The sequence below is a fragment of the Buteo buteo genome, chromosome 18, assembly GCF_964188355.1.
Source record: "Buteo buteo chromosome 18, bButBut1.hap1.1, whole genome shotgun sequence".
NCBI lineage: Eukaryota > Metazoa > Chordata > Aves > Accipitriformes > Accipitridae > Buteo > Buteo buteo.
The window spans coordinates 3,146,731-3,163,373 of record NC_134188.1 but is presented as its reverse complement, the minus strand read 5'-3'; the positions used below and the strand labels follow the sequence as shown (position 1 = coordinate 3,163,373).

Sequence of the window (16,643 nt, the reverse complement as noted above, 5' to 3'; positions counted from 1 at the left end):
GGGGGATCGAGTGCACCCTCAGTAAGTTTGTGGATGACACCAAGTTTGGCGGGAGGGCAGGAAGGCTCTACAGAGGGATCTGGACATGCTGGATCGATGGGCTGAGGCCAGTTGTATGAAGTTCAACAAGGCCAAGTGCCGGGTCCTGCACTTGGGTCACAACAACCCCACACAGCGCTACAGGCTGGGGAAGAGCGGCTGGAAAGCTGCCCAGCTGAAAAGGACCTGGGGGTGCTGGTCGACAGCCGGCTGGATATGAGCCAGCAGTGTGCCCAGGTGGCCAAGAAGGCCAACGGCATCCTGGCCTGTATCAGAAATGGTGTGGCCAGCAGGAGCAGGGCAGGGATCATCCCCCGGTACTGGGCACTGGTGAGGCCGCACCTCGAGTCCTGTGTTCAGTTTTGGGCCCCTCACTGCAGGAAAGACATGGAGGTGCTGGAGCGTGTCCAGAGGAGGGCAACCAAGTTGGTGAGGGGTCTGGAGCACAAGTCTGATGAGGGGCGGCTGAGGGAACTGGGGTTGTTCAGTCTGGAGAAGAGGAGGCTGAGGGGAGACCTTATCGCTCTCTACAACCACCTGGAAGGAGGGTGTAGTGAGGTGGGTGCTGGTCTCTTCTGTCAGGTGGCTGGAGATAGGACGAGAGGAAATGGCCTCAAGTTGTGCCAGGGGAGGTTTAGCTTGGATATTAGGAAAAATTTCTTTACTGAAAGGGTTGTCAAGCATTGGACCAGGCTGCCCAGGGAAGTGTTGGAGTCACCATCCCTAGAGGTATTCAAAAAGCGCGTAGACAAGGCACTTCAGGACATGGTTTAGTGGGCATGGTTGATGGTTGGACTAGATGATCTTAAGGGTCTTTTCCAACCTAAATGATTCTATGATTCTGTGATTCTAATGCTGTGTGTCAGGATCTGGAGCTGTTTTCTTTCTTCCTCGGGGTGGGATTCAGTTGCTTGAGCATAGATATCTGCTGCCATTCCTGTTGTGGAATGCCCATGACATTTGCACTGGCTCAGGTTTGGCACAAGATTCACAGATGACCCATACTCTTCTGTAGTAGCAGGTCTAGGTTAGGCAGAATCTCTCTCAGACCTAAGTTGGCATTAGCGTTGGGATTCAGTTTCCTAGAAGTAGGCCTGTAATACCATTTGGATAGAACCATACCACCGCAGAGCCAGCTTTAAGCTAAAGGGGGGAGAAAACCAGCAAGTCAGGCAATACCTTCCTACTCCCCTGATGGTTGAGCAGTTTTGCAGCTAAAACAGACTTATGATCACCCAAAGCAGATCCCAGTAAGTCATGACTGCTGAGTCAAGATAAAGTTCATAGGCATCCTGTAGCGTGGTACTAACAATAGCAATACTGTATTTATGGGGCTATAATCCCCTTTTTCAGAAGTCTGCAAAGTGTGATCTATCACTCCTGATTCTAGCAATGATGTGAATCCTCCTACAGTTTCTATGGATCAGGACCAAGCAGTGGTTCTTCTTGAAGCTGTTAGCTCTTTCTTGCCTGGTATGGCCTCATGATAACATGTATAGGTCTGAGGGTAGTCCACAGTTCGTTCTTCTAGGATATAGCTGTTCCTCAACTTGCTCAGCACTTAATACTGTTCTGTTTTGTGAAAATTATGATGTATAAAAGTAGGATTACAGCTACAGGGTGTAGAGCCAAGTTCAAAATTACTGCAGCTGAAGGGCACCACACAAGAGGGATTTCCATCGAGAATGACACCCTGCCTTCTCTATTGCAGTTGTTTGTCAGTAATTTGTTTGCTGTTGCAGCGCACTGTAATCATTGCTTTTGTGGCTTGTTTTACAACCAACGAGACTTCAGATGTTACAGTTGAATGCTTTATTATCGGGAACAATCACACAAAAGCTACTCCAAAAGTTACTGGATTAAAGTTAATTTAGTATACAGTTTCAGTGATTTTTGCAACTTGAGCATTACTTGTAAAGGTATATAATTGAAATCACACCCTTCAGTCAGTTCTATTACATGCGCACAAACCAGAACATTTCAGGCAGGTTATACGCAATGAGATAGTTTGTAGTGATTGCTTTATATTGGGTAGGCATGCAAACACAGCTGGATCTCACATAAAGAGTTGCAGACTGATTAGAAAAAGAAGGAAGAATTCCATATTCACATCTGGTCAAATTGTAATCTAAACAGTTGTCTGAAGATTGAAAACTGGTATCTTCGCATTTATATTGCTTATCCTGATTAGCTGCTTTTTGCATCCGTCTAGAGGGCTGGCTGGAACTTTCCATCTTATTCCATAGCCCATTGTCATTGATACACAGCTCTAATCTCAGAATAATTAAATTTAATAGCCAAGCTTATAGCAGAGTAAACTCAGGTTAGTGACTGAGTTAGATTTGGGCGTGAACAATCCAAATGTTTGGTTAAAAAAAGAATCTTTGTAGAGATCACCTCAAGTAAGTCCCCTTCATTCTGGGTTGCATTTGCGTATATTATAGCACAGAGCTCTGATCCAGTAACTTTGTTTTGGCCTTGCTTTAATGATGCTTAGCTTTGCCCCCTGCGCAAATGCCAGTCTTGTTACTTGCCTTTGTCTGTCTGACAGCCTGAAGTTTTTGCAGCCATTAAACAATGTTGCTAACCTCATTTCTGTCACTATTTTTGTTCGATCCTCATTCATTTGGGGCTGCTGTGGTGTATGATCTGCAATAGCTTGTAGTATATTGGTTGCATATACATTGACTTAATTTATAATTCCTATGCCAACTATTTAGGACCAAATGCCTCCATATTACTCATTGGAACCCTCCACTGGTGGACACTTCTTCCAGTTCCTTTGCTGTTGCTGCCCAGTGGCTGTTGTTTCTCACAGAGGAACTCACAGTGGCAAAAGCTATCCACCAGCACGTTCATCCAGAAATACCTTCTGAAGCCCTTTGGTGGGTAGCACCCAGACAAACCACCACTACTGTGGTGTTCTCATACCTCTGGCTGTCATGACCTTGTAGTGATGTACCTGGGCACTGCAGCAGTTACTGTTTTGTTGTGAGATCGATAAAGGACCTGTCAATTTGTATTTGCAACCATGGGGCTGATATCTTTGGGTGCTTAAAGGGGAGAGAGTCTAGTTTACGCAGTAGAAACACTTACTGTAGTACACATTAAAAAATTCTGTACCAATTGCTTAATGTCTTCTCCCAGAGGGGGCTACCTTTCTGTTGTTGTAGCCTCTTCAAACTGACTTTTCTTGTGAACAAATTGGATGAGATCCCCATGGTACGCTCCTGGGACCAGCTATTGTTGTAGTTCATTCTTCTGCTGAGCCCACACTACTCTATTGATACTGTTAAATGCGCTGAGCTTGGTAATTACGCCTTTCACCCACTCTGTAATTTCTGAGTTGCCGTGTTAAGTCTTCAAGGAGCACCACGTGCTCATTTTTGTACAGTGAACTGACTGACTTCCCTTGGTTTTGTGATAACACGGCCTCTACTGCTTCTGGAGGGGTAACAAAGTGCAAATAAAGTGGCCATGCTGGAACAGCATCCCCAGTGTGGCTACCTATGCCAGCTTTTTTTGAATGTTGAAGAGGTCAGGTTTTGTCCTGATTTCCACTCCCATTGCTGCACCTTCTTTAACAATCTGGCTAAAGGCTTGATCATATCTGCAAACATGGATATAAAATCCTGGAGAAAAATAAATGCAGAAGAGATCTGAGGTCATGCAAACTTGCAGAGCAAGGTGTTTCCTATTAATTTTGCTCTCTGTTGATAAGGTGATTAGTCTACTCCTAAATATTTTTCTCTTTCCTCTACCACTTGACCTGTTCATCAATTCACTTAGAATTGTGCTCCCAAAGTTACAGCTTATGCTTGTTTAATTAACTCTTTCAGCTCTGTTTGAGTCTGGCTGTAGGTTAATACATCATCTGTTCATGAAATTACGTGGATTTGATCAGCCTCAGATAATTTTTCCTATGTTTGGATGATACAAATATTGCATAAAGCTGGAGCACAGTGAAATCCTTGGGTAGTAGGTGCATGTAAAGCGGTCTTGCTGCCCTGTAAATGTAGGGGGAAATTCTTCCCAGCCTTGCCCTGATTACAAGATCACAAAGACAGCATATGCTAAATCTGTTGTGCCAGACTCTGGCATTTTTGCTACAACGGGTGTGGTTTATGGTAAAATAGAATTCATTGCTCAAGAATCAACCATTACCTGGTAAATCCTGCTGTCTGCTTTTATGATAGGCCAGATTGGAGCATCAGAAATGCCTGATCTTCATGCAATTATTTGTTGCTCCAATAAGGTTTTCTCTGTGGTTTGGGAATATTTTTACTGCTTCTCTGGCTGGTGGTCAGGACTCATAAACACTTTGGCATGACTATGCCTGCAATCTAATTTCTTTTGGGACTGTAGTTGGGGAAATGCCTCTACGCATTCATCCCTAGGTGAACTTCTGGAGCTTTTAGGGCAGCTCATTCGTGTACCTAAGGAATAATTTCTGACTGCCAGTCTGTCAGCCTTGCCCAACTCTACAAACATGGATTTGCCAAATCCAGTATCAGTTGATGTTCTTGTAATAATGGTATGACAGGGATTTCTTCCTGTCTTTCTCCTGGGAGACTCTCAGCATTAAGTTGCACACAAAACAATCCAGCACATCTCCAGGAGCAGATACATGCTTCGGTTGGGTCAATTTATTTTTAATCTATGGGTGTGCCAGGATAAGATTGGGGGTTAATTATTAACACCAGAGCATAGGGCTTCTACTCTGGGTGCTTTAAATGCAGGGATAGTGGTAATGAGTAACCTGGGTTCTAGATTCTGTAATTTTCACCCCAAATTATAGGTTGTCTTCAGCATCTTTCCAAGCTGGGTTGTTGGTTTAGCTAGTTAGATTCAGGAAGCTGAAATTTTCTTGTCTCTTCCTTGGCCGTTGGGTGCACATGTTGATGATGGACTTCAGCCTTATTTGTGTTTACCTCTGTCTCTTACTAAGAAAACTTTTCTTTCTAACACGCTATTTTATTTCATTGGCCTTTTTTGTTTGTTTAGCTTTTACCAACTGCTCTGAGACTTTCCAAAGCAAATCTCTTCACGTGCTTCCACTAAACTATCAGAAATACATTTTCTCCTTGTGAAACACCTGGGTTAGCAAACATAGTTCTATAGTGTGTAGAACAAGCATTTCCAAGGGATATGTTGAAGGGGTGAATATGCACAGATGAGTATTTGGCTTCCCTATGTGCATCTACCAGAAAAACAGGTGGTGCATCATACACAGAAAAATGCTTGTCACCTCTTCCAGAATTGTTACCCTTAAAGGTACTGGAAATGTTTGCCTTTTATATATTTATTTAGTTATTTTGATTCTGTATTTAACCAAGAATAGTTTCTTTTTTTTAAACTGATGTCATTAAAGAGTATATATGTTACTGTGGTTGTCCTCTTCACTATGACTTTTGAGAGCAACAGGCTTATCTATCTTCTCTTTCAGCTTCTGCCTTAGTGCAGGTGAGAGTCGTGAGTGCTGGGGCTTTTGGCTTCTGAAGCTTTGTTCTGTAGTTTGAGAGCTTCCTGCAGGCAGTCCTCTATTTCCTCCTCAGCTGTTTTTTTCCCTCTCCATCCAGAGTGTGCAAACCTTCAGGAAACCAGAGCTTTGGAGCCATAATGGATACCTTCTCCTCGCCAGTACTATTACAAGTATCGTCTTCCCAGTTTTTAGCATCCATTTACTTTCAGTGGGCATTATTTTATCAGTTTTATGTATTCTACATATTTGATATATCAGTTTTATATGAGTTTTATGAGATTTTATATGCTTAACTTTTTTGCTCACTACTGTTTCTAGCACCATGTTACCTTCTCTCCAACCAGAATGTGACTTAAAATCCATTAATGTTCCATTTGGTTTTTGGGCTAATGATGTATTCAGTTGCCACAACTGTTACCATTGTTCCCGTTAAGAGTTCCTCCAAAGTCATGGTGCTTTTTTCATCCTCCTTGTTCAGCACATTTGTCTGATGATTATCAACTGTTGAAAAAGTGGTGTTATTGTCTTGGTTTTTGCCATTTACTACAGCTTGTGCAGTTCTTTGTGCTTGCTTTTGTGGATTACAACAAAGTTCGCCATGCCTTTTTCCCTTGTATCTGTATCTTTTTTGTCGTACTTGAATGTGTTGGGATTGTTGGAGCCTGGCCTGTCCTCCAAGAGGTTCATGCTCTGGTAGAGGACTTTGCAGGTCAGTCTCAGTTCTGGGGCTTTTATATGTTTATGTAGCTCCAGCACGCCCAAAACAATTTTGATAGCAATGATTATATCTTGGTCTTCCCCTAAATACAGCCTGAGCATTGTGTCCCTGATTCCAATCAGTCAAGTCTTTTATCAGGGACTATTTTAGCTCCTTTCTGTACTGCAAGATTGTCTCTCAGCTTTAAGTCACTCAAACTGCTCTGTACTTTTATCTTCTTTTTGTACTCTGTTTAAGAATCTCTCATATCTTGAATATTCACATGGGTCACAACATTCCTTGAACTATTTTTGTGCAGTTCAATAATTAATCTTTTCTGTCAGAGGTAACGGAAAATAATTAAACACATCAAGTGTCTCAGAAGCACTTGTTGCCAGAAATAAAGCTATTTTTATCTCGTCTCCCATTGCTTCTCAAAGTCAAATGCCGCTTAATTCTTTTCCAGATGACCTTTATATTTTCAGAGACTGTTATGTCTTGGGAGACTTCAAACTGCTTTCCCAGCCCAGTCATCTCTTGGTGCTTTAGTTTATTTGGACAGGATGCCGACTCCAGTGGTCGTGCCAGCCTGCCTGTGTGGTGAGTGGAGGGGAACAGGCACTTTTCATCTCACTCTCATCTGGGCATTAAAAAATAGCTCTAGGTGAATTGTGGCCTAGAAGCTTTCCCCTTTGCTGTGCTTGTGAATTGCTCAGATGCAGGTGATGACAAAAATTAGGTGAGAAGAGTGTGTCATCCCTTCCCGAAGGTGTAAGTCTGTGTTTGCACAGCCTGTGATGGTGATGGGGGGTTTGCAGAGTGCGTTGCCCGGTCCAACTGCCTTCCCTCTGGCTGCCACGGCACAGGGTACCTGCCGAGCAAGTGGTCTTCTGAGGCAGGGTGAGTCTGAGACAGGCTTAACTCGGGGCTTGTGCCGTAACATCTAGGCTTTCTGTACTTCAAAGGAGAGGTTTCCTGCAGCAGTCACCTGACACAATGAGATCAAGGGGATTTTAGTTTCCTTTTGTCATATTGCGGTCACTTTGTGTCTCTCTGCTGCATATCTATCTGTAATAATGTTCACTTATGCTTTTGCATACAGTATGTGAAAGTACAAGCCTTCCCAGACTTTCATCTGCTATAAAATTAAAAATCAAAGTCTAAAAATAACTCTTATCTCCTTCCTTATCTTTGGGGTGTTTTTTTTTTTTCTTCTGCTAATATTTTTTGAGTACCTGCAGTGCATCTTGATGCCTGTGGCTTAACTTCATGCTTTCAGGTTACCTTCTCCTTCTTATTCTCATGCTAGCAAAGCTACTCTATTTTGCCTGTGATGGGGAGGAATGGTGTTTTAGCTAGTCACTGTGCCTTCAGACAAGTATTTAGTGCCACCTTTGGTGCTTTTTTCTGTAGAGGTATCATACCAAACAGAGGCATTGTTCTGGAGTTAATACACTGCTCTACACCTTGAGGTATCTGGTTTTAATTTTTCTTCTTCTATGCACGTTGTAATATCTCTGTTCCCAATTCTTAAAATAGGAATGATATCGCTTCCTGCCTTATGTATGGCAGACATAAATTCATGTTTATGAGGCATCAGCATGTTACAATGACCAGCACAGTGTGAAGAACAGTGACTAAATTGTACTGAGAAAGGAACTGGAACAAAACAGTATAGTTCAGGTGTGTGATCAATACTTAAAGCTGTAATTGTAGCAAATTTTACATTAAGTGGTTATAGACTTAAAAATGTTCACTTGTTGTTCTGTGTACCATTTACAAGCATAATTCTGGTCCCAGGTTGTAGAGATTGGTCAAAAATACCAAATTTATTAAATTGATCATCTGTGGTAATGTTGGCTAAGAGACTCTAAAAAGAAAACTAGAAAAATACATACTTGGGAAGGAATTCTATAGGAAAAATGAAGTTATTGTATGACTAACGTACTATCTGTAGCAAAGTCCTGTGCTTTATACATGAAGATATTATCTTACCAGTTTTGAAATACAGGAAAAACCTTAAGCAATTTCTAAATAACTTTATCTGTTACTCAGTATTATAATTTGCTTGTGAAAGAATGTTTGCCCAAAGACTGTGTGAGTAAAACCTACTTGACTTTGGATCTGAGGGTGAACCATTACATGAAATGTGACATCCTTTGTTGTAGCTTTTGATTAAAATACTTGCTTTTGATGACACGGGGGGGAAAAAACACATTATGTTTTCCCCTTCTTGGTACAAGGCACATTCTGACTAATCATATACTAGACTTTCACATGTCATTCCAATAATTATATCCATTTCGGAAGAGCTTTTGATGTGGGACTGAATAATGACGTTTTTGTTGGAGGTACATCGTCCCGGTTTCTAGTAATCAAAAAACCTTCCACATCTTTCCAATTAACTCTTCTCTTTGTATTGCTAAATGAGTTTCAGTAACACTTTCCTATTCAGTTTCATTAACATGCAAATAGAGAGTTAATACAGGATAGTTCATCTGAGCATGGAAAGCAGGGTATTTATGCAGTTTATTTGTGAAATGAATGGTATTATTATTGGTTCAGAAGACACACGACTTAAAATCGAGACAACTTGTTCTAGAGGAATGAGCACAAATTATGGAATCACGGTGTTCCCAATTATAATTCTTGATTTGCTCTTGTGAAGGTTATGCATCATGATAGATGTAACTAATGAGAACTTGCAGAATGATACATATCAGTGCCAGACTCAGGAAGGTCTTAATGATCTCAGGCAGGAATTTAGAGGGGTAGTCAGGCAAACAAACGTCTGTATATTACTAAATTGACTTCACCTAATGATTCTTGGACTGTGTAGGTCTGTCCTGCAACAGAGTAGGACATGACTGTGTCAGATTGTGTAGCTGGTTTGCCTGTGTTGAATTATTTCTGCTGTCACTGCAGGAAGTTGGACTTTGTATGACTAGCCCACGCTGTGGCATTGCAGGGGGCTTTTCTGCCTTGGAAACGTGTTTGACACTTCATCAAGGCTCAATTTTGGCATTACTGACTTTGACTCACACAGAGATCTCTTTAAGGCTGATCAAACATGACCAATGTCAAAGAGTTTCACGAGTTGAGTATAGGTGGAGTGTGGTCCAAATAGGTATATTGGGTGGGAAAGTCAGGGGAAGAAGAACGTATCAACTTGAAAATGGGACTGTATCAGAGCCTGAAACATGACTGAAGTACAGACATACAAATGGGCATAGCTGAGGACAAGCTACATCTGGAGACTTTTTTTCATTTTCATGGTGATGTAAAACTTTGTGATTTTCTTAGTAATGAAAGCATTTTAAGGGTAAGGTAAATGCTGTTTAAAAGCTTTCCTGACAGTCTGTTCCTGAAGAATAAACACTAGTACGCACAGAGAGCACCCATCCTAATCTGCAGCTTTCCCAATACCAGCTTAGCTCAAGTCTCAGCAGGTTCAATAATATAGGGTAGTATCTCCCAAAAAGGTGTCAGTCAAGTGTTTGGTATCTAACAATATGTGCTACTCTCTGAATGCAAATAATAATGACAAGACTGCCCAAATTTAGCAGCCTGGAAACAAGCACACAGGTTTTAGCAGTTAGTTCTGCTCACAACACATGGGTGACTGTACAACCCTTCCTAGACCCGGTTTGTAACCAGCCTTTTTTAGTAAGGTTTTCCAGTTAAGCCAAGTCATCTGTCAGCACTGCACACCCGTCTGAGCTAACAAGGAACAAAGGCCCTTCAGCACCTTGCAAAACCAGGGACGTGGAGTCATTGCGCTGTATGTCAGTAAAAGGACTGAAGTGTGGACTGCCATGATCTTAATCCCAGTCAGCTGTGAACTAAAAATAGGTACCAATAGGTAAGTCACTGAGATTGGGAAGTAAGATTTCAGGTAACTATAAAGGAACTGATGGTAGGTTGGTTCCTCCTTGTTTCTTCTGCACATGATCTGGGAGGCTAAACTGCAGTTCTAGGTGATAGCCATCTATAAGGTGTCGGTTGTCCCAGCAGAGGTATAGTGTCATTTGAGCTACCCTAGGATATTCTGCCTGGTCTCCAGTTGCTGCTCCAAAAGACCGGGTCCTGAATCATGTCTGCCAGCCTCATCAGGTAAGGCTTCTCAGAAAGGTCTGGGCACCTACATTAAATCCTACCGCTAATCCATACAGTTATTGGGACCTAGGTAGTGGTCCTGCTGAGTGTGACGATATGGCTGCTGTAGTGTACTGGGGAATCACTCGCTAGACTCCATTGAGTAGATTGAATTGGAGTGGGATCCCATTAGCTTGGTATAAGTAGTGCCATATGAGACTTCCCAGGCTATTTAGGACATCTGCATGGAAATGGCAGATGTGACCTAAGCCTCTATTGTTGTGGGGTGGAAACTAGATGCCTGTGTTCAGGCAGCTGCATGGAGCCTGAGATCTCCATTGCCTGTAGTGGGATCTTGGGCATCTAGCTCACATGTGGACAGTGAAATATAAAGTGTCTTCAGCTCAAAATGAGTCCCACCCTAGGAGTGGGGTTCATTTGCCTGAAGACAGGTATAGGTGCAAATTATCATTCGACACATTCTGTAGTATCCCAGGTGTCTCTGTGGAGCTAAGAGATGTGACTTAGGATTTATGGGAGACTCAGCTTTCTGAAACTGGCTGGAATTCAGGCTGGAATACTCTGAAGTGTCTAAAACTGCATTAGACACCTAATTTTAGGCAAATGAATTCTGTCCCAGATCTCCGTAGAGACTCTCTGCTCTCTCACTGGCTTCTTCCAGCTTTATTTCTATCCGGTTTTGAACTACATTAATCTATGTCCACAGAGCCTGGGGACTTTGATGCACTGTTTTCTATGTTTAGCTGTTTTTTTATGGAAATAATACAATTCCACTTCATACACACTCCAGAGGGCAGACATTTAAGTGGGCTTCTTCTCGCCTGCTTTCATCTCTCTGTAGAAGATTTCTTGTCTAAACTGAGTAACAGGTTTTGTCTGTCATCAGTGGAAAGAGATGGACTCCTGAAGAGTGACTCACCCTGTGTATCTTAGACAACAGTCTTCTCATTTTCTATAGAGGCAGACTGGATGACTTGCTTAGAAAGTAGAGTGAGATAACCCCACATAGCTACTTTTCCTGTTTTTTCATTGCAGTGAGAGAGTAAACAGCACCTCCTTATCTGTGTAGAGGGATAACCTGTGGGATTCCTTTCCTCCTTTCTTCCTGGTAGAATCAAAGCTACTAAAATGCTGGAAGATCTTTCTCCACTGACAGGAATAGGGAGGGCCGAGGGTCATGGGGCAAATCCTCCACAGCACTCGAGGTGCTCTCTGGGTGGGCAGCACACTTGCAAGTGCAGATGAAAGAGATGAAATTGTGTGTTCAAGAGTGTGCATGGTGGTATCTTAACATTTGAGACAGGAAATCTGGAGATGAGTCAGGTCCGACAGAGGAAGAATATATGGCTCCTTTATGAGTGAAAATTTGGGTGTGCAAATTTGAGTTGCAAATGGTGGCACATTTGTTCCCAATGGTATTTTAAAAATCGTATTTAAAGCATTGGGTGTGTAGCATTTTGGTCATGATGCATAATGTCTTTTGTTCTTTCATCAGCGTAATGGAGCTTCAGTGTGAAGTAAAATTAAGTCTGTGCTTAGGTCAGCTCTCATTTTTGACATGAGACTTTAAAGTGGTTACTATATTTAGTTTCTCACTAGCATCAAAATCCCTTGTATTAGTATAGACAGCTGGTAGGACTGCATCACATTTATTTGAGCTATTGATGTATTATAAATGAGAGCATGTATGCTGAAGTTTGCAACTGAGAGCTTGATTCAGGCACACGCGCTTAGGTGTGTACTGTGATTCACAGTTTCCGAGATTGTTCTCTCTGTGTTTTGGTGACCACTCTAAAAGGGCATGGGCCTAGTCTCCTCTAGAGCCGGTGTCAGGTCTGTACAGGTGTTTTATATACCCGATGGTGATTCAAAGGCAGCAGGTTTTTGTATGGGGGCAGCTGAACTGAGCCTTGATTATTGATCTTACCTTTAGTTGTCCTTCACTTCCAATTGTTTTTCTCCCAGCAGTGAGAATTAAAATTCTGCAAGAACAGTAGAATGATAGAATTCATTATTTTTCCTGGGTAATTAATGGTGTGTGTGTCAAAAATGATTAATAATCTTAATTGCTTAATGTTCCTAGTAATGCTGGCAACTGGAAATCATTGTGGTTCAAAGCTTGAATGGTAAGAGTGTGTGAAAAGGAAACTGTGAACAGCAGCTATCAATAAATTACTGATAAAATTGCCAACATACCAACTGCATGGAGTGGAATTATAAGGCTTTCTATATGGCTTGTATTCCAGGGAGGGCTAGAAATGCTTGTGACATTTTGATTAATAATCTGTCATATATATTCATCACACCTGTGACTGTATGGCAAGAATGGAGGTTCTTGTCATCACAGCACATATGAACAAATACTAGCTGATAAGTCTTAAAATGCAAATGTAAACTGGGAATAGTTATTAGGTAGGCTTTATGAATAGATCTCATATTTTTTACCTTTTTATCAATGACCTAGAAAAAAGCATTACAATTTCTACACTGTGTAGATGACAAAAAGATGGGATGTTGATTCATAGAGCAGTCAAAATTCTTTGATAAGCTAAGTGCAAAGAAAAAATACATTTTAGATGGTGAAGGGCTCTGGAGATATGGTAGTTTAGATGAGCATATGCTCACAGTGTAATGCTATGGCTACATAAGCAGAAATACCGTAGTAAATTGTCTCTGGTTTTACTGCTGGCAAGACTACCACTGGCATATTATGTCTAATTCTGCTTCTACAGTTTAAGACAGATGATGACAAATTGGAAGAGAATCAGAGGAGAGCAGTGAGAATAGTTAGATAGCTTGAAGCTATGCCTGAAGATAATGCAAGGCTCCAGGAACTTAATCTATTTAGCTTTCAAAGGGAACATCAAGAGGCTGTTTCAACTGACTCTGTAAGATCACAGTAAAGAAATTTGGTAGAAAAGATCTCCTCCTCACAGTAACAGATAAAATTATACCAAGACAAGTGATTGAAATCTGATGCTACAGGTAAATAGCATATTTTAATAAAACAAATCAAATTGAATTATTGGAATAATTTTTCAGGAGCTATGGTAAATTGTTTTTCACCAGACTTTCTTAAATCCAGATTGGTAGTTTTTCCTATACTGTATGTTCTGGTGCAAAGAGGAATAAGTTCAAGGGTATTCTTTGTCTCGTATCGTTTGAGAGATCTGGGCAGTTCTTAAGAATAGACCTTCCTTCTTTATAGATCTGTGAATCTACAGATAAAGTGATATTCCTGTAATGAAAATATACTTTGAAACATGTTCAGTTAAATGCATTTTCATTTTTGTAAATAATGGAAGTATGTCTGAACTCAGTAATAAAAGTTAATAAAGGTGTCTAACTAGAAGTGTGTTCAGTGTCTGGAATAGTATCTCATGGAAAACCGAGATGCTGTTTTCCCCAACCAACTAGCGATTTCTAGCTGATATATGGTATTAAAGAAAAGTTAATTAAAAACGCTGTAATCTGCTGATGAATGAATTAAGGCTGAGCCCTCACATGCTGTGTTTATGTTGTTACTACATGATACTGGACATCAGTACTTGAGATGAATTGTGTTACTTAAGATGGAATTTCAGGTGTATTAATTAGTGTTTCTTTTCAACAGGCCCATGCTGAAGTCTGGCATCTCTACAATGACCATTTTCGTCCAACTCAAAGAGGAAAAGTGTCCATTGCCCTTAGCTCCCACTGGATAAAACCTCAACGTATGACTGAAAAAGACATAAAAGAATGTCAAAAATCCCTTGATTTTGTGCTCGGCTGGTTTGCTAAGCCCATATTTATTGATGGTGACTATCCAGAGAGCATGAGAAGCAACCTCTCATCTCTGTTGCCTGAATTCAGTGAAGTTGAGAAGCAGCATATCAAGGGAACAGCAGACTTTTTTGCTCTGTCTTTTGGAGCTACCCTGAGTTTCCAGCTTTTGGACTCCCACATGAAATTCCAGCAGCTGGAATCAATAAGCCTGAGGCAGCTCCTTTACTGGATAAGCAGTGAATATAACAACCCCCAAATATTCATTGTGGAGAACAGCTGGTTTGTTTCTGGTAGCACCAAGAGAGATGATGCCAAATATATTTACTATCTCAAAAAATTCATTATGGAAACTTTAAAAGGTAGGACTGAGGTTATATTAATATGTGCTTGACAAAATCATAATGCAAAATAGCCTACAGAGACATGTTGAAGAACCAGGCTGAAAACTAATTTTACATTCGTCTAACATTCATCTTGGCACTTGTGAAATGAGACTCCAAATCCCTTTTCTGGGTTTGTTCTTTTCAGCTCATCAAGACCCTTAATATCTGCAGATAGCATTTGGTGAGCTTGATGCGGCTGTCTTTGAAATCAGTAGGAAAATTTCTGTTGTCTTTGGTGGGAGGAAGTGCAAAAGGTGTGAACTATGCTCTTAATTTACTGTGTTACTTATTAATAGTTGTTTTCCATATCTGAAGATATATGAATGCATACATACAAAACTTGAGAATATATATATGTGGGAAGGTAAATACTATGCAATAAGAGTTCTGCTGAAGAAAACATAAGGCTGAAAGAATACATTTTTAAATGAAAAATTGGAACCTTTTCATTCTGCATCTCAGTGTAGTCCTTGTACAAATTTTACATTGGTACAGCTCTGGACATCAATCACAATAATCTGAATTTACATCAGTTTAAGGAGAACTGAGTGTTTGAGATTATATAATCTAAATTATTGAAATTGTTTACCTATTATTTTTTTCCAAACAGTAAGAGAAATACACTACCTTATGTGAGAATTCTTTTCTATTTTCCCATTTCCTTGTGGCAAAACAGATTTTTTCAATCCTAGTAGTCACCAATAAGTTGTTGGGGTTCCCATTTCCACTTCACTGTCTTTTAGTTTCTTAATTTACAGTTTAATAATTGATTTACTTGTCTACAGTTTACTGTTCGGTTTTAAAAACAGTATTATTGTAGCTATTAGTTCAGACAAGATAGCCATTGTGTTACATTGCCATTTTCATAAAAGGGATGAGCAAAAATGGCTTTCATTTTAATCTCAGCACTCATGAAGATGCAGAAGATTCCCACATTTGTTTCATCTGCTATTCCAGAAACTTAATTCTGCAAATAAATTACAAGGTGAATAAATGCATGAGACAGTGCATCCAAAATGGGAAGAATGGAATGCAGAACAGTTACTAACTGTTGCATTTACAGTATTACTTGTTTGCATGAAGTCAGATGAAGAGCTCATCTTCACAAAGAGGTCATATTCCTGTTACCCATATTTCTCCTTAGTTTGTAAATTGCTGGGCATACATACATGGATCTGCCTTTTAATCACAGCTAGCTGGAAACAATCTCAATTTACAGAGTTTCTTTCCTTCTAATGTGCCACTCAGTAAATAATAACAAAACAACAACAGTATGACAGTCTTGTCATATTAACTTAAGAATCCTAGCACTTGGCTAAACTTCTACAGAAAAAAAAAAGGCGCAGGGACAGACTGGATCGACAGATTGGCATCATTATGATGGAAATTATTGCACCCAAATCTTCTGCCGTTAGAATCTGCAAAATCCAACGTAAATATTGAAATCCTCTATGCAATACCTAGGGGAATTTAGTTGAGAAAGATCCACAAAAGGCATCATGTTGGCTCTGAGCAGTCTTGTTGGACAACATTAAAGACCAAAGACAAAGGCATACGTTGTCTCTCTCAGAGACTTTCGGACACGTCTAGCCAGTGCGATAAAGCATTGTAATGTCGAGATTCATGAGCTATTTACCATGAGATTCACTCCAGCAGTCACAGGGCAGTAAAATGGCTTTGGAGCTATAGCAGTGAGAAGCAAGAATAATTAATTTAGATCCTGGGCCACATAAATGTGGTTTTGCTGCTTCTTAGATCTGGCCAGTATCTTTGCCTGATTATGTATATGTGCTGGTTCAGACAAAACTGCTTATTTCTATATCTACATTAACAAGTAAGTGCAGCCCTGTTGGAGCAAGCCTGTAGAGTAAAAAGAGTTGGTGTTGAGGGCTTGGTGTACATGTGTGCATTCCTGAAGCCCATTTCTGGATTAATTTTACCCCAAAGGAACCCAGGTCATGCAACCTGAGACCACCACTCTGTGATGTGAACCAAAGTGTGATGAGGGAATGAGGGAGGTTTGTGTGTGCTCCCAATTTCAGCTGTAGACAAGCTCTGTACTTTTTTTTTTTTTGGCTCTTGGAAAAGATGTCTTTATTTGGGATTCACAGCCCTAAATCCTTTTACTGTTTACTATTATTGATCTTTCTTCCTTTTTTTT

At 40.5% G+C, this 16,643-nt stretch overlaps 1 protein-coding gene across 1 annotated transcript in view; it reads left to right on the top strand.

The window, feature by feature from the left end:
• Positions 1 to 16,643, top strand: part of KL (klotho) — a 49,285-nt gene that overhangs the window by 21,664 nt on the left and 10,978 nt on the right. Inside the window, exon 2 of the mRNA XM_075050600.1 lies at positions 13,948 to 14,458. Within this exon, the coding sequence (XP_074906701.1) occupies positions 13,948 to 14,458 (511 nt within the window). The remainder of the gene's footprint in view (positions 1 to 13,947; positions 14,459 to 16,643) is intronic.